The sequence below is a fragment of the Orbicella faveolata genome, unplaced genomic scaffold (assembly GCF_042242905.1).
Source record: "Orbicella faveolata isolate gen_17 unplaced genomic scaffold, um_ofav_v1 contig_2, whole genome shotgun sequence".
NCBI classification, from domain to species: Eukaryota; Metazoa; Cnidaria; class Anthozoa; order Scleractinia; family Merulinidae; genus Orbicella; species Orbicella faveolata.
Window position 1 is genome coordinate 5,140,626 of NW_028301547.1, and position 23,472 is coordinate 5,164,097.

A 23,472-nucleotide genomic window follows, 5' to 3' on the forward strand; every position below is an offset into this window, starting at 1 on the left:
TGAGTGCAGAAGTTCCGAAGTCACGTTTGTGAATACTAAGCTCTACAAACCGGCCAATAAACTCTCAGAAGCCGACAGAAGCCTAACGCTATTATGTTCTCTAGCATTCTCTCGGGAACATTAAAACAAAAGAAAAATGCTTTCTTTCTAAAATTCCAAAATTACCATTTGTAAGACATCAATATGGCTTTCAAATTTCAACCAGTGACTGAAACTCCTTCAAAACTAATAACAGAAATAACTTAGTTTAGGAACTCGCGATTAACCGCATACAATAGCTTGTTAACACAAGCCACAATTTTTTTCAGTACTCTCCATTAGTGGAATATATTGCTACACAGCAGTATAAAATAAACTTTCAAAAGTTCTGATTATGTAATTGCCCGCCAAAAACCGGGCCAGTGAGGGACGAGCGAAATCTGTCAAAATATGAGTAGTGCGGTCAATTAAAATAGTTATTATGTGCTTCAACCAGCGGTGAACGGCACTGATTCTTTGGCGATGTCAGGTATCTTGTTTAAAATGCTCTTTGAGAACCTCTGGGCTTATCGTGTTTGGAATAGCGAGAAAGTTCGTGTTTAACATTGCCATGTACGCCTGCTTAGTTCACAAGTAGAAGGGGCGGGGAAAAGCAAGTGTTTACACAAGAGTTGCCTTACCGCCCTCCCAATTGTTGGCTAATAAGTTTGATGATTTGAATAGAGGTAGCAATTAGCGATGCAGGCTTAAATGATCACAGTCAACTCTGTTTAGAGAAAGTCAGTTACATACAGCTAACAAATAAGCGGCTTTTTCTGATAGATTTTTTTGTAACTTACTGCCTATGGCAGTAATTTAGAATATCATCGCCAACATGACGCATCAACATGCTTAGCGCTTTAATCGCCTGAGTAGGCAACCGTCAGCTGCCTTTAAAAGCTAAGAATATACGTTATTGAAAAGGAGATAAAAGTAATATTTTACGCCTTGCGGGGATTATAAACGTCCAACAATATTACATTTGTGGCACCAAAACACTACCTTGGTGGAAAAAAAGAAACATCGATTTGCTTTTATATCGTTTATCTGTCAAGGTGGAATTCAACGAAATGTGAACGGCCGCCGAGTTATTTTAAAGTAAGGCAGTTCTTTTAAAGCATTAGTGTATTTGTTGTATATTTTAAAACAAAGCTTAAGGGCAAGATAATGACGGCAACATTCATGAATTTTACATGAGTTATATACGTAGAATGTCACTATCTGTTAGCCTTTAAAAATAGCTTATTTGATTTGAAAGCTCAAAGCTACCGTAAAGTACATTAATTTGAAGCGATGAGACAATATACTGAAACAATAAAACTATGCATTGAAATTTGTTAGACAAACTTTGACACTACCAGAAAAAACATACATCAATTAATTGATTTTGTATAAAGGACGGCAATATACACGGAAAACGAAAGGCGTCAAAATTTATCTTCCACAAGTTGTTGAAAGGGCAATATCACTTTGTTATGTAACTCTGCATTCGGCGCTAACTCTAGCAACTTCATACAGTGTGTAGTTTAAATTCGTGGATACGTTGGACTTCAATTGCAAAGAGTGCACATAAAACACCTTATATATGACAAATCAGTTTAACGTCGTGTTGACTGTTTTATGAAAAAGTTATTTCAATGTGTGATCTTTGCCTTAATTATCAGTTTTCCCCATCTATCGTTAATATTGTTCAACGAAAATCGTGGTTCCATATTTTATCATCCAGTCATTGCTAACCTCCGGTTAAATTGCGAAATCGAGCTGAGAGATATATATTGGGGTTTCGGATAGCTTTTCAACTGTCAGTGACTAATTTTTCGTGCTTAGCTATATTTAGTTATTTTTTGATTGCAGAAGTATTTGTAAGCTCCTTATGATTAGATAAAGGCGGAGCCAACAACGCTCACGAGGCCAGGGTTACAAATTCCACACGGTGCAAGACTAGGCTCATTATATTCCTTTGTAGTTTGTAATTGGTACAACGAGAACAAGAGATTTATACGCCCATTAAAGTTAACACACAAAAATGCGTAAACTGGACACGAGATGATAACTGTCGAAATTGAAGAAAGATCCGGCTCTAATTCAGATATCATGTTAGAATGATCTAGAAAAAATCGCAATTTCCGTCAACGTGGTTTCGAGCTAATATCATCACTTCAAGTTTAATATCACAGCAAGATTTCTGCGTTAGTCTCTAGTCTTGCGACATAAAAAAAGGTGGAATGGGACTTCCCTCGGCTAGCCTCCCTCTGTCGTGCCGATGGGGCTAAATTTGTTATTAATCCGGATTCCAAATGATTAGGCGGTGCTTTTCATGTCCAACAGGCCTTATTTGGACTCCACTTCGATCGACTGCGACGATTGCCAGTCGTTTGAAAATTTGCCGAATTAAAAAAACAAGTCCGGGTCTATCTGACGCCTTGTAATCTCTTTCGTGGCCCCGCTTAACACCGCTGGAATGTTAGCTAATGTAGTTTACGGCGAACCTGAGAATATAATGTGGAAAAATTCCTCAAGGAGGGCGATGCTTTCGATATTGAAAGCTTCATTAATCTTTGCAAAATCTAGAAACCCTGTTTCAACTCTTAATTGGCGATTGGAGACTGATTTAGAACTGAGGGGGAAAGGGCAGGTCTGTTGACATGTCAATTCCTTAAAAGGCTAGAGTCGAGTCGAAACATTATTTTTCAATGCACTCAATCAGGACAAAAATCACAAACTCGTGTTAAATCGAAGGTGAAAAGAAAGAAAAATAATGTTTTTTCTGATCTAGGTCATGCTTTCCCGCTGAAAACTAATCACGTGACTGATTTTCTCGTTAAATTCCCTAAATTCCCATTATAATATTTTTTACATAGATCAAGTGGCGCCAAAATTTTAACATAGCCAACATTGCGCCCAGCTCCTTCTCGATCAAGTGGAGGCAAGTGGACTAGTTTCTACACACGTGGTAAAGTTCGGACCTTTTACAATCGTAAAATGCGTCTTGGCGTTATCTTGGCGTTATCAGGCGCCCAAGCATTGGAATAGCTACATCGATTTCATTAGAGTGTCATCGGATTTTAAAGCTGTTATAATTAGAGGACTTTTAGCAGACGAGTCAATACTTTAGACAACGTAGTACCCATGAATAATTACTTTCTTATCCAGTATAAATAGCTCTTATTCTGTGATAGATTTATTTTTAACCGTAAATAGGTTTTATATCTTTTTACTACATCTTTTTCTTTTATTTCTTTTTTTTATTTTTTTCCGGCGTGGCATATCTTTAAAATTCCAAGTGCAGTTTTATGTTTTAAACCAAGGCATATAGCTAAGCGTATGTCCCACGTTAGATTTAGCGATTCTAAAGAGCTGCCTACAATGCAAGAGACAACAAAAACCTATTGAAGCTGAATAATATTGGTAGGCCATCCTATAATTCTTTATTCAAAAAATCTACCTTCCTCTCCACAGATTCAGGGTTTAAGAGTTTAAGACCATGTAAATCAATAAATTGAAATCAGTATCATGGATATAGAAATTAAACTGATTGGACTTCATCCAAATATGAGATTAACCCACGCAATGATTCGACCCAACTCTGTTTTTTATCAATTTTGTAAGATGTCCTGAATATTTTTTTTTAACGCTAGATTACAAGCTTTTTTCGTTTTGAAGGCGATTCTTTCTTATGTTCCTGATCATTTTCATTTCCGCGTCAATATCAGTAATTTTTCTCGGATTCGTTTCCATCAAATCAAATTGCAGATTGTCTTGCATTTTTTTCGACCAAACAGATTATCCCAAGCCCACGAAAAAAAGCTTAATTCCTATAGTCGCGATGATATCAAGTTGAATTTTCAAAGGCTTGTTTCAGTCTTGTCGAAGATACTGTTTTACACCTGTGGGAGGCGCTGTAGCCTCATGGTTAGTGCGCTCGTCTCCGGATCGAGCGGTCTGGGTTCAAACCCTGGCCAGGGACATTGTGTTGTGTCCTTGGGCAAGATACTTTACTCTCACAGTGCCTCTCTCCACCCAGGTGTATAAATGGGTATCGGCGAAGTTAATGCTGGAGGTAATCCCTATGATGGATTATCATCCCATTCAGGGGAGAGTAGAAATTCTCCTATTCGCATCATGCTACAGAAGCCGTAGATGAGCGCCGGTCTGATGGGCCACTTAGCTCGTATGCAGACTTTACTACTGTGTTAGATCAGACTCGTGGCCAGTCTCTCCTAAGCATACAGGATTTTACGCGAATGGTTCCTTGTCAGCATTCCTCACAGCCTTAACCATTTCATCATTTTCCCCTAGTCTTTTGTCACCTTTTAGTTAAAAAAGGCAGAGATTGGGAACGAGTCTCAGTTCTGCTATTCGATTTTAGGTCAGATGGTTCCAGTTGAGCAGAAACATAATGGAATTAAGACAAGCTAAGAAATCAAGTGAGTTACCAACAGAGGTCGCGTCGTCAGAAAATTGGATAATTTTTGTTTTCACTCCTCAATCATAGTGTAATTCAAAATCCTTTAATAACAGTGCCTGCTTGCTTGTTCTATCATACAGTTCGCTTAAGATTCAGCTCAATTGTATCGAAAATCCGGACTTTGTATTTGTTGTGTACTAGGTAAGCAGCTTGTACATATGGGAAACTAATAAAAGGCTCTTTCAAACTCTCTGAACACAAAATAACCCGATAATATAGATGAGAAGCTCCCTGTTTGGATTGAATGTATATATAAATACGAGTTTTGTTCGGTTTCCTGCCCACAGTGTTGGGCTCTTACTGAATCTCAATTCAAAAGATGCTAATCCGCCTTCACTCTATAAATTATAATCGGTTTTGTCTTCCGTTGGGATTATAAAAGATAATGAGCTCTTACCAGTAATTCCCCGTCTTCAAGTTTCAACTTATGGTGTGTGTGGAAAGAACTGTTGATTTCATTACAGCCATGGGTAGGGACAACATTCCACAGCACTATGATAAATTTCGCAGGGAAAACGTCTGAGGCGCCGGACGAATTTGAAAACGCAGCTTTATTTTTACAGTTAGTCCTACCGTCCACACTAATCCGCCACGAAAACGGAGCTTTTCAAAAACGCTCTTGAAACCGGAGGAATTTGAGAACACCGGCTTTTTGTTTTCGTGTGGACAGAGAACGTTTTGAAAACGGAGCTTTTCGAAAACGATGGCGTCACGATAATCACGTGATTTCCCTGACCGAGTTGTCCTCAAACACAAATCCAAAATGACCGGTGATTGTTGCGTTTTTAAATTCCCCCGGCGTAGTGTGGACGGAGCACATATTCAGTTTCATTTCGTTTTTCGAACACATTTGGCACTAAAACGTACTAGGGGTTATGCATCTAAAATAAAGCAAAGAGGACTTCATCAAAAATGCAATTTATCAAAAAGCTTTATTTTCATTTTCATTATATATTATGCCTTAGAGATGATGTTTCAAGCTGAGCTCCTTCTACGGGCACTCGTGTCCAAGCAACGTTTCTATATATGTCCGATAAGATTGCGCATGCGTTTCTGGTATTTTCCTGTATTCCAATTATCTTCGCACGAAATCTTTACTGCTTCAATCGCCTTTTACTCTATTTTAGCCACTTCCTCCATGTAGGCGGCCAAAACTTTGGTCTGTTGATGAAAGCAAAGTAAATAAAAATTAAAATCATAGTTCATAGAGAATTGCCTTGACACCTGACAAATTTCTTTGCTTTATGTTTTTGTTCCCTTTTTGGCCTTGACCACGCACAAAACACAACTGTTGTTTCCTACTGACTGAAGAACTAACCAATAGGAACATTTTGGTTACGTAGTCCATGCATAGTGTATGAGCGAAAAACAAAAGTTTGTGTACGGTCGTGGACCCTTCCAGCATAAATTTTGGTAGCTTTATTGGCCCCTCTCATGTGTCCCTGGCCTATATAACCAATCCCTTCTATTAACTACGTTAAAACCAATCACTCTTATTCATTAATCAGTGGATTCACAAAAAAGGTCTCACAGGAAGCGAAGGAAGAAGCGAAGAATCGAGTGAAATTCACCCCCATAAAGACAGCTTGGAAAATACTATTTTCCAAGTTAAAAAAGGATGTTAGCACTTCCATAGAGAGAGCTGACACAAATTTAGTCCCTTCATGTTTCGGGAACCAACCTAATGGTTACAGTGCTCAAACACAGATTTTAATAGGCGATTTCCGAGTGACCTGATGCCTCTGTTTCAAAACGAGTCCTGGTGTAAAACCTTTCATATGAAAACGAGTTTGATTTACATGAAAATGAAGCTGTAGGCGGAACTCATTTTCATATGATTGTTTTCGCACGAAGACTCGTTTTAACACAGAGGCAAAAGGCAAACTCAGAAATGGCTTATTTGTTTAGTTACATCGTCAGCTATTTTCGGTGCATGTTCGAACAAATAAAGAGACTCAGAATCTACGCGCCAGAAAGCAATTAGTTCATTGTCCAGTCCAGCTGCGCGCGTTTCCAAAAGTTCTATCATATATGGTTTTTCTAGTTTAAGGGGTTGGGAGGGGGGGGGGGAGGAGGGGGGGGGGAGAGGCGAATGACGGTGTCCTGAGTATGCGCATGCAAGTTATCCTAGACTCTCTTTTCTTTTCTCTGGCAGGGTTCAACCCTCATATAGAGCGAAGAAGGAAGAGTTCAGAGAATGGTCTAGAAAGCAATAGCAGACATCCGCTTATAAGCAACGATACTCACTCCCTCGATGTAATTCTTTCGATCCATTTTCTCGTTCTGTGAGTGCGCGCCGTCATCACACGCTCCCAGTGGCAGCAACATGACATTCTTTCCAGTAGCTTCCTGTAAGGTCAAGGTCACGGGAATACTTCCGCCTTCACGGGTCATGTCGGGATCAATTTCAAACACTACAATGGGGAGAAGCAACCAAGGTATTGCGTTACATTTGTTACCTAGGATTGCATGACTCCGTCACGTACATACCTGTTTTCAGAGCATTCCTCGCTGCTTGGTAGTTACCGTGGTTGTAGTCACTCACCCATGGTCGACCTCCATGACCCATTGTCACTCTGAAAGAAATGAAAGGTCAAGATTAAGGAATATAATGTGCTTTTCAGGAATGATTGCACTTCAGTCATTGTAATTGTGTAGTATCATTGTCTTTGATTTTCCTTTTTTTTACGTTATCTGTGTCTCGCAGAGTGGGAAGATTACGAAGGGCAAATAGGCGAGCGTCACTTCGGTAGGTGCGAGAGTGAATTGTACGTATGGAGAAGTTAAGGCATTCCCTGACGCTTCCACCCAACTTTCCCGGCTTATATGCAAAATGAACCAGGAATCCTGTCGGCGAGAACGGTCTGAGCCACATTTGCATGCATCAAGCGGAGTGTTGCTAAGTTACATGACGTATAGCCCATTGCAAAAACGTGAGAGGACTGGGAAAAAGTATGGTTTTTTCCGTTTGTTTGAAAAACTAAGATATTCAAATGAAAGATCAGCTAAATTTGAGAGTCTTAAGCAAGAATAGAAGTATTTGGAGGAGGAAAATGGCAAAATGATAGCTCTTCAAATATCACCTAAAATAGAGAGTTTTTATGGATTGGGTAGACATGCCACAAAATTGTAAGGGTTTGTATGGAATTTTGCAACTTTTGCAAGGCTCCCATTTGGACAATTTTCCGCCGAAAACTCTCAAACTTGACAGGGTAGCTTTTCATTCAGTAACATTTCAGTTGAAATGTTTAGATTTTCAATCTAATCAATATAAGAAACTCGTCCCAGTCCTCTCACGTTTTTGCAATGGGCTATTGACATGGAAATAGACCAACGCGTTAGCTTGCTTTCTAATTGGATAATAGCTTTCAGAATCTCTTCGGGCGCTTCAACGAAGATTTACCAGACTGATGGTATCGAACGCGCTTACCACTTTACCCAAGAGAGAACATTTCTAGAGTACATTTCTCAATTTTAAAATGATACCAAAGCAAAGGAGCGCATGTCAAATAAGGAAAAACATATCAGTTACGAGAGACTACAACTTTCGTTTATCATGTCATTTTATTTTAATTAAAAACTATACTTATTACAGATTCTGATATATTTCCTGGTACATCCAGACTTTTTAAGGCCAGATCAAGACACGTATTCTCCTTACTTATCTCAATTATAAATTCTTTAATAAGTTGCTGATTTGGGAGAACTGCATTCTACATCAGATGCTGATTACTCTCTTTATTCTCATGACCTGCATGACTGTTGTTTTATCAACATTTTGAAGAGAACATTCAAGTTGATCACAATACAATTTAAAGTGCAACCCGACATAACCAACAGATGTGAATGGTTTGTTCAGATAACTTGAATAGGCCATTTCCTAGTTGCCTTCTGCCTGTGTCAAAACGAGTCTTGGTGCCAAACCATTCATATGCAAATGCGTTTCTACTACAGGTGAACTCAGTTTCATGCAAATCAAACTTATTGCACAAGGTAACTCGAAAATGGCCTATTGCCGGTTCGAGCTTTGGGATTATCCCACTTCTCCAGTAAGGGGTTTTGGTTGGGTTTATAACTAGGGAAGCCAAGCTTATAAACGGCTTAAATGAACTGCGAAGAAACGACAGTAAGCCACTTCGATTAAAACTGACGTTTTCATCGGTAATTTACTTGCAAACTCATCCATTGCTACATATCTTTTACCAAAAGTTCAAAAAGTTCGAAGACATTTAAAGGAGCTCAATCACGGTATTTTGAGTTATTTGGCCACGTACAAAATTACCTGGAAATGGTCATTTACTTCGATTTAAAAAAAAACATCAAAGAGATAACAGTAAACCATAAAGGAGAAGATTGACACGGATTACAAACAACGAACTCGACAAATTTCGGCTGAACTTTTCAAGACGCGCAAACTCTGACGTAGCTCCTGTAATAGGTTGACGTGTAAAAAAGTTAGATGAAAGGGGTGGGGGGGGGGGGGGGGGGAATGTGAGAGGTAAGAGCCTACAGCTAGAGGGGAGTCTGATAAGCGGGACTGCTTAAAACCGGCATTTTACGTGGCACCAGTAGTACGTGTTAAAGTTTAGTCAATACTTCAGGATATAACTGGTTCCAAAACATATTTCATTTACAAAGAGCGGCAAGATTTAAAGGGTGTTCGTTATATCAAGCTGGTCTCGGTTTGGTAATTAAAAACATTTTTTTCTTTTTACCTATGGATTGTTTCAAATCACATTATATTCTGAAAAAGTCGAGCAAGCCAGGTTCTTAAACTAGTCTCTAAGTTGACCCAGTTCTTCCAGGTAAGCAACCAGAGCTTTAGTCTATAAAACAAAGGAGAAAACAAAGAGAACAAAAGTTAAGAAGGAAGGAATTTTGAAGTTCATATGACACACTTGAAAGTAATACCTAGTACTCGTGAAATGAAACTAATGATGAAATTTTACCTGTGTTCGCACAATTTCTCTTTACTTTGAAATTTATTTTCTCGAGTTCCCATGAGAAATTATTTTTGGTGTTATCTATACTTTTAGCTTTTAGAAAATGCAAAAAGGACTGTGATATACTTAAAGTTATTTCGGTAAAAGGTTTTTGTTCGTTAAAAACTGAAATTGCTCGATTTCCTATCGCATTTCGTCTTAATACTTTACTAACACGCGTGGCTGGCAGGATTTCGCGCGCGAGTGATTGACTAAGTACCAATCTCCTTGCGACTTCGCCGCTTTCGTTGAACTCAAACAAAGTACTTATTTGCGAAATTCCACCAGCTGTGCAGGCTAATATTATGTACATCCAGGATTATTTTGCCGCAGTCCACAAAATTTATACTCAAGGCTTTCATCCTCGTACTTGGAAATTTCAACAACATTAACTTTGGGACGACCATTATTTTTTTTTAAGGGGGAAGGTGGGTTGAGCAATTATCGAAAAGCAAGTTCCTGCACAGCAAAAACTGCTGGAAAAAACAATCGTGCAAGGTAAGCCATGGAAAAAAAAATCGAGCACGTGCTTTCTACTAGCGAGATCCTGTTTTCTGATGTTAAAAAAATTCTTGCATAAGCTATTGCCCACCAAAAACTCATGCACAACCTAAAGGTGAGAAAAAATTTCATATCTCTATCCCACTCCCAAGTGAGGTTGTCTTTCCAGTCTCCAACTCAAGGGCACAATACACTGTTAGTGGCTAACGGAGACATTCTCGCAGAAGTCCTACATCTAATTTTAACCGTACAAAGAAGTGTAGTCACCACTCACCCCCTGGATGTAGTTCACACGATTTATCTTCTCGTTCTGCGAGTGCGCGCCATCGTCACACGCTCCGATTGGTAAAAGTACTATGTTCTTTTGAAGGGCGTCCTGCAAGGCTAGAGTCACAGGGATACTACACCCATCACGAGTAAGGTCGGGCGCCACGCCATGAACTGTTCAAAACGAAAGAGAACATCAAAACCTGCGCTGTATTCATCTTTTTTAGACGCTATTCACAACAGGAAACCCAACAATAATGGTTTAACTTCGAAGAACCAAACTTGAAAAAGGATCTCATTAGAAAGAGAGAATGACTAAATATGGCAAGGATGGAAGTGGATTACAACTGACGTTTAGTGCGAATTCGAAAAGCTACAGCTGTGTCTAAATCACTCAAAACCCCAAAATAACGGCGTTTGATTTTGTAGAACGTTACTCAACAAAATGATACGAACACGTTACATTAATCACGCCACATCAGCAGATCAACAAACAAACCAAAACAAACAAATAAACAAACAGTCACTCACCGGTGTTCAAAGCTCTTCTTGCTGCTTGGTAATTGACGTGGTTGATGTCACTGACCCATGGTGGACCACTGTGGTGTAAGCTGACCCTAAAAGTGCGTCACGCACACTGTAACAATCCTAGATAAACTTCCACGAAGTGATCGGAAAATGCAAGTTTTGTGGTCGACTTGGACGCGCGCGTTGAGCAAGAATGAGTACATTTATTCGTAGGGAGGGTGTGATTATGAACCATTTATCGCTCACCTAGCTTGCTCAGTCCTCAACGGGACATATTATAGTCTCATTACTCTCGTTGTATTCTATGCTTCAGGGTCGCGCGGTAGTTTAACGTCCAGGAAAAATACTTAAGCATCCTGAACTGATCATCTTTCATTTTGATGACGACTTCTTCACAACACTACGCACAAATGAATGCAAAAGAAGTTGTAGAAAGCTTGTTGGCATAGCAATCGTGTTATAGTCCTTTAATTATTTTGACTTGCTTCTCCGGAAATGCAACAGCGCTATTAACTGGTTACCTCTACATAAAAACGAGTAGTACTGTTACTGTCACTTTGCTTATATTTTACCAGTCGCAGAGAATATTATTTCTTTGATGCTCCCTTCTCAAAGAAAGTAACCAATTTTGTATATCTCGTAAAAAGTAATACTCTACCTAACATAAGGTGACACAGACGCTCCTATCGAGAGCAAACAAGTTAAACCAGGAAAAGTTCTAGTCCTCCGTTCGTCAGCGGATATATACCATGCCATAAAGCCTCGCTCTCATGCTACTCGACTCAGATCGTCTGAGACAGCCGCCATTTTGGAATACAGCCAATCAGCATACAGGAAAGCCGTTTTATATTCGACGTTATTATATGGCTCTGTCTCACAAGGACTGGGAACTACCAAATTCACGAATTTGATTGGCTGAAATCGATATTGAAAGCGGTCTAGATTTTCACATAGAGACCGGCATCTAGACCGGTAATGTTTTGTGGTGAAAAAGTTGCAAACTAAAATGCGAAATCATTGACTATTTTCATCTAACAAAATTTATTTATGGAAGTGCCAAAAAGCATGATAAGAAAAAAGAGTAAAGAGGACGAGCAAACTTTGGCAAAATTAAATTCAGCTCATCGCCGTTCGCAAGCAAAATGTCAGTTAGTCAGGCTAGTACAAACCAGTCACATTAACCGAATTAAATTGTTTTTGTTTGCGCCATATAATAAACATCTTATTAACCAAGCTTAGTCGGTCTGTATGGGAGAATCTTGACTTCGGTCATGTGTACAGACCTCACTGCGTTCGGTCTGTACTCACGACCTCGGTCAAGATTCTCCCATACAGACCTCCTGGTTGGTTAATAAGAGCTAACTATTACATCCAACCTTCCCATCATGCACCGCGCGTATGTCGCATTAATTCTGTTGACCATTGTATTTTCTATGGCATGGTATAAAATAGTTACGTGACGCTCTCTCATGGCATAACATGAATGTCCTACTTGTCCTAAAGGTTCGCGTGTTTACCAAGAAAATACAAGTGACTCGTAGGATATTCCATGGTATACCACCAGAGAGCGTTAAGAGCATAGCTAGTATGTAATGAATTAATGAAAGAGGATGTAAATCCAATTATAACGTTACACGACACATTTTCTTACTTTAGAGTATTTGGGCTCCCTCTTTTCTGGAATTTTTCGGTGAGATATTCACAAACGTGTTTCTCCACTTTATCCGGAGTCATATTGGGTACCAAGCGAATGGAAAACTTGCCGATCACCTAGAGAAAGAGAGAAAAAAAATTGTGTCAAAGAGCTGTGCAGCATCGGAGACCAACCACAGCATGTAAGACTTGTTGACAGACAACCTCTTTCCCAAGGTCTCTCATCTTGAGATCCTGTGAACGAGAGTCCATCCTGAGAGAGCGATTCTCATTACGATCAGGGCTAGTTCGCTTTCTGGTAAAACCAGTTCTACAGAATTCTACAAAATTTTCCCAAGAAGACTGAACGTTAACCCCTCCCCCCCTACCCACCCACCCACCCACACACACACAAAAGTGAGGTCAGAGTAGTACATCGAACCAAATGTTTAACCAATGCTTTGTCAAGATGTGAGTAACAAATGGAGTAAGCAACATTTACATGTAGACCTACACACCTTCCTGGGAATGACTGTTTTTGACCCAGGCTCATAGAAGGCTCCTTCAATACCTGAAAACAGAGGAAGAGTAGAAAAGGTCAGTCGTCAAAATACATTAAACACAATTTTAAATAGCTTGCTAAGGTATGCAAGAGACTGAATGTGTTTTGGAGCCGTTATTCAATCTTGTGGTGAGTTTGTTTGAACCAAACTTATTAATAACCTCTACAGGTCTTGTAAAAGATACTTGCCTAATAGGCAAAAAAGGAACCACCATTTTTGCGTAACAACGCAAAAATAACATCTTCAGTTTCTAGTTTAATAACCAAACTTAACGTCGTTACAAAAACGTGCTTATTAACGGGTGACGGACAATTTGTTAAAATAGCGAAAAAAATTGAGTCCGGAAACAATCTGACTCTTGTCTCCATTTAAACCAAAACAAAGACCTGCGGCCGGTTTCTCGAAGGTCTCGAAACCATAGTAAAATCTCAAACCTTAATGATTACAGAGTTGTTTTATTTACATATTCTTAATGTGAACATACAAGAAGTTTCAAGCGTTTACACCTATCTGTTTTTAGATACAGACTAACTAAAAATGGCTTTGCGGCCGCGGGGCTAAAAAGTTTCCGGAACTTTCGAGAAACGGGCCCCTGACCCGGAAAATGGGATAGCCATATTTAACAGGTGGTCACAAGGCAGGGTGTTCCAGCGTAATCTGTAAATGTCATAACAGCACACAGAAAGACTCTTACCATGAATAGAAAGAGATGGATAACGCCAGCGATGCATAAGGACTTCCTCCTTTGTATCATGGATTAACTCATTATGACCAATATCCGCACGGTACTCTTCCTAGAAAAATACAAGCAACTTTAAGTATCCCAAGCATTAAATCAACGTGAATCAACGTGAATCAACAAGCGAGAGTTGAAGAACAAGAGTTGACTTTTTCAACTCTCTTTGACTATCATTGAATGTGGGGTCAAATAAACCTGCATAGCAGACGTTTTCTTTCCATTTTCCAGGCGGGGAGATCGAGCAAGCGATCGTGCAAACCAGCGCGCCTGGAGCGAGCAAAAAATGTGGTCGTTCCTTTCACGTGCTTTTGAAAATGAACGCCTGCCTCGCGGGCTAAGGTCAAATAAGAAGGGTGAATTTATGAAAGTCGATATCAGTATCACTCAAAATTTGAGCAAAAAGTCTGGGTTATATCTATAAGAACAATGATCCGATTTTTGGCAGGCAAAAGAGAGCAGAAATCAACCTTGTTCCCAGGGTTCCTCATCTTCGTCCGGTAGGGCGGGAAAATGAGAGAACCTGGAAACGAGGTTGAGCAGAAATTTCAACTCTCTTTTCTTCTTTTGATCACGTCCTAATCAGCAACTTTCAGTAAATTCTAGGTTTCAGTAATACGCCAAAGTAGCCTGAGCTACTTGGTCCATTTGGTGTTATTTGCAGTATTTTTTTTTCATTTCCACATTTTTCCATATATTTGCAAGTTTGACAGTTCAAAAATATCTAAATACTGCAAAATAATAGAAATCTGAAAAATCTGAAATCTGAGACATCATCATCGTTGTGCCACAGGCTGGTAGAGTTTCTTACACTTTTTCACTATTCATCAAGTAAGATTCATTTGGTCTTTTCAATATTTTCTACTGACCTTGTCAAAGTCAATATCAGTGTAAGTTGCTCTTTCGTCATCTGTTAAAGGAAGAACATCATCGTTGATCCTGTTGATGATAATATTGCCCTTCAAGTCAACAAGCTGGTCCAGAAGGTAAATAAGGTCTGACATTGCCTCATGTCTATTTTGGAGAAGTAAACAACAAAAGAGTGGATCTTCAGTCTTGAACCAGAGAATATCTAAATTATATTAAAATAATAACCATAATGATATCTGACTAAAATTTTGTGGAGAACATTACAGCGGTCAAACTCCTAACAATACCAAGATCAAAAATATTGTACTCACATGGTACCACCAAAGACACCTGAGTGAAGATCCTTTGACGCACAAGCAACCTCCACATTGAAATAGCAGATTCCTCTGAGGGAGGACAAAGACAAAGAAGATTAAACTAAAAAGTAAGATCAATTTTTACAGCATATATTGTATGTGACGCAGTTATACTAAACAGGTAAAAATAAAAATTAAAAACATTGATGGTGTGAGAAATTTCTGGTGCAAACAGGACTCGGAAAAACAACAAACATCTGGGATTAAACATGGTACCCAAATAAGTATGCATTTCGCTATTATATGATATGCTATAGCAAGTTTTTATCACTTGTCGCCTTCTATTTCGGACACTTATCTGTCATTGCCTTTTCCAAAACAAAGTTAATTTGCGTGCATTAAATTTTGGGCGGCTGTTTAATAGGGGTAAAGAAAATAAAAAAACCCTCATCAGAACAACCAAAAGGTAGCCACAACTGTAATAGAGGTGGTCAGTTATTAGGGGGTTTATTTACAGTATTCTACTGACAATAAATTCGGGACTTTGATAACTGGCTGGTTAAAAAGGGGTGGCTGCTTAATAGGTGGCCGCATAATAGAGGTTCAATGACTGTACTTGAGAATTAGAGAATAATATTGTTTTGGAAATGTACTCATAACCTGGAAGGGTTAAGCATTTCAGAGAGGAGTCATCATCAAGTATTAACTGCGGAGTGAAAAATAAGTAAAAAAAAAAACCATGATCTTGGTTTGCAGGTAAGGTGGGTGTGGGAGGCTAGGGGGGAGACTAATACCCTAGTCACATATAACTTGTGTAGTAATGAGTGTTCTCAGACTCCCAGAATTACCTAAATCAGTTGGGTTGACTGAGAAGGAAAATGGCTGGTATCAGTTCTAAAATTCTTCTCAGGAGTTACAGTGTAAATTCAGTGTTCAAACACAATAAGTCCTAAACATTTTTTTCAAAAAACTCTAAAAACCCTCACCTCAAGCCATAGGTAATGCAGGGCTTCTTTTTTCCCAACCAGTAGTTGTCAGATATACACACATAATCTACAGTCTAGTAAAAACATGACAGAATGAAAATACAGATGTTTCACTAAGATCCACTGAAATTTGGTTCAAAAATGCTCCTCATATCCCTGATCAGAAGAACCAATGGATGGAAAGTTGGAGTGGTGGATGTAAAGAGGGACAAAGAGAAAGATGAAAGATTGGGCACTCATAAATAACAACAGACAGACAGAGCCTCATCTGAAAGACCTGTAGACAGACAGACGGTGAGACATGACATACAGACAAATTAATAGATAAATTGATTTATTAATAAATGAATGAACAAACAAATAAAAAGGTATCTGAAAACCAAAATGTAAGTAACGTTCTGTGAGGACAGCTTTCCATTTACAAATTTGGAAGTTTTTACACTTAGATTCCTGGTTAATAAATAAATGTTAATAATGACATTAGCAAGAAAAATATCTCAACAAAACCTTGAAGAAGGTATCTTTCCTTTCAAAGATCAGATCGTCCAGACCTTCACTGCCAGATTCTTCCATCCCTTCAAACACAAACTGGGAAAACAAAATACATGCAGTTAATATTTCTTACTTGACTTATTGGTTTGGTCTGCAACATGCCCTGAGGTGGAGGAACTTTTGAATGTAGAAGTCACTGATGAACAATGCTATAATAGAGAAGTGTTTCAAGTTATTTTATATGGACATCTTGCAAAATTTACTTCTCAAAACTAGTGACTCTGGAAATTCTGAGAGCCTGTTAGAAGGCCTTGTTGTTGTTTGTTGGAAACTGGCAGGTTGATATACATTGACAGCCCTTTTGGAGAAGCAAAACATAAAAAAAAATTGAAAAAGATTGTGAATGTTGGGGCAAACTCTCTGGACAGATACATTGTAATTTCTACTTTGTCACATTGCTAGTGTTTCTGGTGTAACATTTTGTGGGCATGCCCCATTGATTATGCAACCCCAAAGTATGAGCCACCACCACCCCCTAACCCCCTTGAAAAATCCTGGATCTTCCCCTGACCGATACTTCTACTTTTATCCTGAAAACTTAAACATCAGCCCCAGTAATGTGAAATGAAAAAATGAAGACTGAAAAAAAAAGGTTCATTCTGCATCTTTAGTGCAGTTTGGAATACTAAGAATATAACCAATATAACTAGGTTATATCCTTAGAAAGGATTGAAAGAAATCATTGATGACCATCATCCCTAGTCAGCATCTCATGGGAAGGGTAACCAAGCCAAGCAACAGAACAGCATGAGCCTGGTACCAAGGTTAGCTCTTACCCTCAGGTTGATTGGCAGCTCATTACCAGTTTCCTTGTATGCCTCAATAGCATTCAGCCATGCCAACACTGGACCCTACAGACAATGTTCAAAAAAGAATGACACAATGCTTAAAGTGATTCATTGAAAGCACCATAGCCAAATGCTTAATCAGACTTCCAATCCAGGGCTCTACTGGAGAGCTAGATGGGCCTCTAAGGAAAATGGAAGAATTCACATTTTTTGTTCTGACCTCAAGAAGGGAAAAGCCTTGAGCTCTGTAATCCAACCTCTAAAGCAAAACCTTCAGAGCTCAGTACAGCTGTAGTGACTTGCTATAAATGAGACTCTACCCAGTGTACAAAGACTAATAGTTGGAGCTTTCTAGCAAACTCGCTAAGGAAGTCATAAATCTGTGTATTCCGTCCAGATTAGAACAGTCACATTATATACTGAGTGCTCTACCTAAATCAGTCATACTCTGCTGCAGTTAAACAGCTTGTAATTCTGTGACTTTTACCTTATCATCAGTTGATCCCCTGCCAAACAGCTTGCTACCAATTTCTGTCAACACAAAAGGTTCTGTGTCCCATCCATCATCCTAAGAAAGGGACAAGAAAAAATTCCATCATTTATGGCTAATATGTTGAAAAATAAGGAACCGATATATTGCTATTAGAGACTTTGAGAAACTATTTTTGAACACTTGCCTCAGCATTAAGCATCATGTACACAGTATCTACTGCATACATTTCCATTTTATTTTAATCCACTTTCGAGTTAGGATTTCGAGTTGGATTTCGAGTTGGATTTTCGAGTTAGGATTTCGAGCTGGATTTTCAAGTAACAATGTAGAGTCGGTCTTTTCGAGACAGTTACTAGTAATCCAGCTGCAATGAATTGGTTAGTTTGTCCATAAACCATCTCGTAGATTTCCAGTCTAACGCAGCCAAAACAAGAATTCCTATCAGGGTGGGGTTAGTTTTTTGCCTTTTCATTGCGTGAAAACAGCTACATTTGAATCACGTGGTGCCAGAACGACCAAAAGGAGGAATAAACCTATACATCAGGCTCTAGAAACAAAAGAATGTTTCTGGAGAAATGTATAGCTTTCTTGAAGTAAAGCTACAGCGTCTCAGAAGAAAAACGTACGAGGACAAATAATATAATATCCGTGATAAGAATCTACCCACTATATTTGCGAACAGTTCTAATCACAGGTGGCCTGGCATCACAATATAGGATGCGAGTAAGCAAAATTTTCTCGGTAAATTTCATACTTTGTTCCTCAAAAGCAAACCCTTGGAGACTTAAAAACATATCTTGCAACATAAATGAGCCTAAAAAAGGCAAAAACCCATTGCAAATTACAGGGGTGTCAAACTCGACGAAGCGACATGCAGATAAGAGTGGAAATCATGCAGACCTATGATCTCTAAAAATTTTGCTATAGCACGGTCTTATGGCTCAACTCTACTTAAAATTCCTCCTTATAACGCAACATGAGGTGCCCTTCATAAACACGAGTGAAGCAACAAAAAGGTTGAGTGACCGAACAGAGAACGGCAAATGTACAAATGTCACAAACCATAGGAGTCATGTAAACGTATTAACCCCATTTTACGCTGATGTAACTGATTAGTCATCGAGTGCCTAGAAATCTTGAAAAAATGCCGTCAAAGAAACACAAAATAATGAGGTTGAGCTTCAAACAAATAAGAATTGAAAAGTACATTACACCATTGGCTTGCTCTATCTTGACCAACAGGAGTCGTATTTTGCCTGTCAACCATTTAAATCATCAAACCACTGAAAATTTATTGGAAACCCTGCCAATAAAAATCCCGGCAAAAAAATCCTAACTTGAAAATCCAACTGGAAAATCCAACTTGAAAATCCAACTCGAAAATCCAACTTGAAATCCTAACTCGGTAAATAGGCAACCTCCTTTTGAACAACAAACAACTTACCACTTTTGCTGGTTGAACATCAAGATGGCCATAAATGCACAGCTACAAAAAACAAATAAAATTGAAATAGTTACGGTAGTAACCTTGCTGACAACTTCACACTAAAAAATGTTTTACCACAATTACTACTAATCTTGCAATCTGATTGGCTAATTTGCAGTTGTCGATAAGAGTCGGGACAACGCTTCCGTTATCAATGTGTCACGCATACCTTTTTCAGCTCGCGCTCCAAAAAAATGTTTTCTTTGACATTGATATTGTGGTAAAAAACAAATCAAAATGTGCTTTAGCGTGGTCTATACTCTTATCGACAATGATATGCGTCATCACAGTGGTCAAAATGTTGTGAACCCACAAAATGTTGTGAACCCGTTGTTGATAAAAGTACAGACCACGCTAAACCACATTTGATGTGTTAACTTACATTGTGTTGTTCCAGAAAATATCCAATGTACCCCAGGGAAGCCCAATGAAAATTCCAAGGGGAGGGAGGGGTGGTCAAAAGCCAAAAGTTTTAAAGAAAAGTATGAAAGGTAAACTGTAATTTTGAGATGGGTGGGACTGTCAAACCTATTTCTAAGAAACCCTCTATGAAAGGGGTGTGGAGATTTTTTGAAACAACACAATTTTTGATCAGTTATGAATTTCCACAAGTCATACCAAACTGTATCTAGAAATTAACAAAGTGAAAAAATATCTTTACAAAGAAAGAAATAAAACTCTTTGTCTACTAGTCATTAGATCCATGGGCATCATACATGTAAATATACTAAAATATTCAATTGAGATTGCATTTTTAACAAATTCATGTGGAACTTTATAAAATCTTTGCAAGCACAAGTACAGTACTGTATCATGCACACTGAAATAGATTTTATTACATGCAGCTTGCAAAAAAATGTCCATATATTGGGTTCAAATTCCTTGGGACAATTAATTGACTAGTTGAGCTATACCCTTTTACTATTCAGAACTGATGTTTTTGTAGATTGACCATTAATATGCTAATGAGTCAACTATTGTAAACGAAGGTTTCACAATACTCTGGAGCTTCTGGGCAAAGAGGGGAAACCTCTATATTTTTGGCAATGTTCTGACCAGCTCAAAGAAAAATATGACATTCAATTACACATCATTACACACCAGTTGATATCTCTAGGAACTTACAGTTTTCTTTGCTGGGTCCTTTCCAAGTATTCCTAAGAGAACAGGTGGCAGGTTAATATTGACACCATGCTGAAGACCAAGATCAGCCAACTCGACCTCTCCACCAAGACGAATTACTTCCTGTTTGATAACAAATCAATAAACAAAATAGAAAACGTTAGCTCTGTTTTCTGTTGAGTTAACAAGTCGGAGTTTGCGAGAACAAGAAATACTGTGGGAACAGCATGCCTGCAATACAAAACCTGTCTTTTTAAGTTTAAGTGGTCCAGGAGTTCTGTATTGATGAAACACACTTGATTGTAGTTCTCTCAGTGCGTCCCCCCACCTAGGAGTGTCAATGGGCAATGAAAGTCTGAATTCCAGCATAGAAGACCTTAAGGCCAGCACTTTCTGTGACAAATGTCAACAAGGAGTATTTAATACTCCTCCTCCCTTTCCCCTGGATGGGATGCTAGTCCATAACATAGTTATTCCCACCATTTAATTGACTGGTATGTACACCTTAAGTTTATACACATAGATGGAACTAAATGCTAGGGGGTATTAGGTACCTACAATGAATTAGCATCTCATTCCGGTAGAAAATTATACTCCAAGTTACTTCATGCAAATAAAACCAGAGAAAAGCACCGGCCTTATGGTTCAAAAGGTTAGAATGTGGACATTACTTGTAAATTTCCTGTTCAATTATTGTTTACTAATAGTGAAATAGACTCCATGATTGTAGTTACCCATGTCTCCTTGCAGTATTAATTGACAGAAGGCAGATCAATGTAGGCATGCATAATTTTTATGTGTATATGGATCCAACAAGTTTATGATGTTGCATCACCATTCAGTCTCACATACATCTTTGACATGATTGACCATCTTAACAATCTCATCTCTGTACGGCCCCTCTGTCCAGGCTGAAACACTCTTGATAGCCACAGCATCACTGAGCCTTTTAACATACAGGTCCTACATTGAGTAAAACATATTAGCAATAGATTATTTCATTCATCAGAATTCACTTTCTCCTGATATTATCCCTATACAAGAGAGTTACATGACAGGCAATGTGACAATTACAAGTCCATCTACAAGCTAGTCCCACTCCACCCCAAACCTTCTCAGCCCATCAGTGACCAGAAATAAATTTTTCCAGAATGTTCAATAATATTAAATGATGGAAACTGTTGATTGAAACTTCAACTTTGCCCTCCCCAAAAAACCTGAAACTTTGTTGTCTTTCGTGAGAGGCTTTACACAATTTGATAAACTATTGGTAAAAGATATTAAGCAAATAAAAATCCCTGTCAAATGTTTCATATTGCAAGCAGATTCATGAACAGTTCAGTAGCACTAGTCCCCCGGGGGGGAGGTGGGGACTCCCCTATAAAAAGGACGAGGCCCATGCTCGTCGTAAATTTTGAAAATCAATCAATCACTCATCTTTATTTAGAGAGGGTGACACATAACAGTATTAAATACTAAACTGATAAAAAGAACTCCTAAGAGGTACCAAGACCCTGATTTGTGGGCGTGGCTTGAAATTGTTTCGTCCCCTAAGGAGTACCAATTCTTACATAATACATTGTCTCCTATTATGACTGTTGGCCCAGTACTCTAAAAGGTACCACAAAAGCTGCCACTATGGACCTTTTGAGGTTAAGTTTACACCCTAAGAGGTACCAAAAACGCTTTTTTAACCCCTGAAAGGTACGACAAGAACTCCTGTCGTTTTTTTAATGGGAGTCCCTCTGGGGGGTATTGGTAGACAGTTAAAGGCCAGAGATGGTTTTGTTATGAGTCGCGATTAGTGAGCTTCAGCGTGAAGTAGGTGGCAAATGATTACATGTAGATGGCAAAGACTACCAGCTGCCAGTCATTTTAACAAGGCTGAATGAACAGTGGTAAGCAGAGGGACACACAAATAATGGTGGATATTTCCTCATTTACTGGTACGAGTTATTTTATCTTGCTCAGTGCTGTTTTCAGGATAAGCCTGGAGGTGGGGCCCTGGTCTCATCTTTAAATAAATTACCTCAAATACAGGTAACATATTGCTGGTGGTTGATTTATATTGTACATAGCGTATCAATTAATTATTGTAGCATTACTTATTTGCCAACATACACATGCAAATGTTTACTGCTGGTATATATCTACGTAATATTATGCAGATTCCCTTTCAAGTGCAGGCTGTATCTGCTTGCAGTTATGTTTGGTTGTGATTAAACAACCATATATCAGAATTATCTATCTATTGTTGGATCACTTAGGGGCATTTGACCAACTTATTTAACCCCAGCCGTGGAAATAATACTCAATAAATAATACCCAGGGATTGACTTTAGGGAATGGACACTGCCAGAATAGGACAGTCAGTCACATTGACAATATTTGACGTGGGATGCTTGTTTCACTGGCCATCTATTATGCTCTTCACTCGCTGCCTATTTATTATTTATTATATCGTGAGACTGAGTGTCCTGCAATAAATAAGGCTTAACTCCTGATCACGACTAATAATTATGATCTCAGCTTAATATCGGTTAGAACGTTACTAAGCTTCTCTGGAGTGACACATTTACTTTTGAAATAAAGTTGTGATAAATTCTTATCTACAAGCATCTATCATAATATTACGGATCTTTGTTTCGGTAAGTCAAGTAGTCTGTATATGCACTATCATAAGTTTAAATTCTAATGCAAAATCAAATAAAAGTTAACAGCTAAGTTTCGGCTAAATACCTTTAATTTGGAATTAACTTACCTGATGACTGTCCACGTACCTAGAGAAGACCATAGAAAATAAAACCAAAATTCTTTCAGAGTGAGTTACAGAATAGTGGGATTACAAATACTACAAATTGTCTTCTTATTGATGTATTTTTTGTGATCAAAGTCATGCAAACTTACTTGAAAATGGTCGCGAGTTTGGGAGAAAGCGCCGCCATCCCGTGTCAGGAAGGAAGTCTCGTGAGAGGAAAGGAAGGTGAAACGGAACCGAAATTTCTATGTGCGCAGGGGAGGGGTGGAGGGTAATGACTTTCTGGAAGGATAGAATATATTTTCTCTGCTCTTTTCATTTGGAACTAAACTAGCGTAAAGAAAATATCTAAATCCTATGTTTTTCTCTAGTGGGTGTTGAATACATCATTCCCTATTAATAAAATTTTGTATTTCAGAAATGATA

At 38.6% G+C, this 23,472-nt stretch overlaps 1 protein-coding gene across 2 annotated transcripts; it reads right to left on the minus strand.

Annotated features, from left to right (window-relative positions):
- Positions 1-5,399: 5,399 nt before the first annotated feature.
- On the minus strand, positions 5,400-23,283 carry LOC110044519 (cytosolic non-specific dipeptidase-like). 2 transcript variants are annotated; one of them, XM_089289759.1, is made up of 17 exons: positions 23,196-23,282; positions 23,050-23,068; positions 21,141-21,251; positions 20,292-20,411; positions 19,125-19,166; positions 17,675-17,755; positions 17,176-17,250; positions 16,355-16,435; positions 15,848-15,921; positions 14,877-14,951; positions 14,565-14,709; positions 13,654-13,753; positions 12,915-12,967; positions 12,416-12,534; positions 6,977-7,062; positions 6,734-6,900; positions 5,400-5,647 (listed from the first exon to the last, which is right to left on the minus strand). In XM_089289759.1, exons 1-17 carry the CDS (start codon positions 23,231-23,233, stop codon positions 5,600-5,602), a joined length of 1,434 nt encoding a protein of 477 aa, XP_089145885.1. In that variant the 5' UTR covers positions 23,234-23,282; the 3' UTR covers positions 5,400-5,599. The 2 variants fall into 2 exon arrangements, with proteins under 2 accessions (XP_089145885.1, XP_089145884.1); XM_089289758.1 differs by lacking the exons at positions 5,400-5,647; positions 6,734-6,900; positions 6,977-7,062 and adding exons at positions 8,032-9,312; positions 10,244-10,410; positions 10,768-10,853 and having other exon boundaries at positions 23,196-23,283.
- Positions 23,284-23,472: the final 189 nt, after the last annotated feature.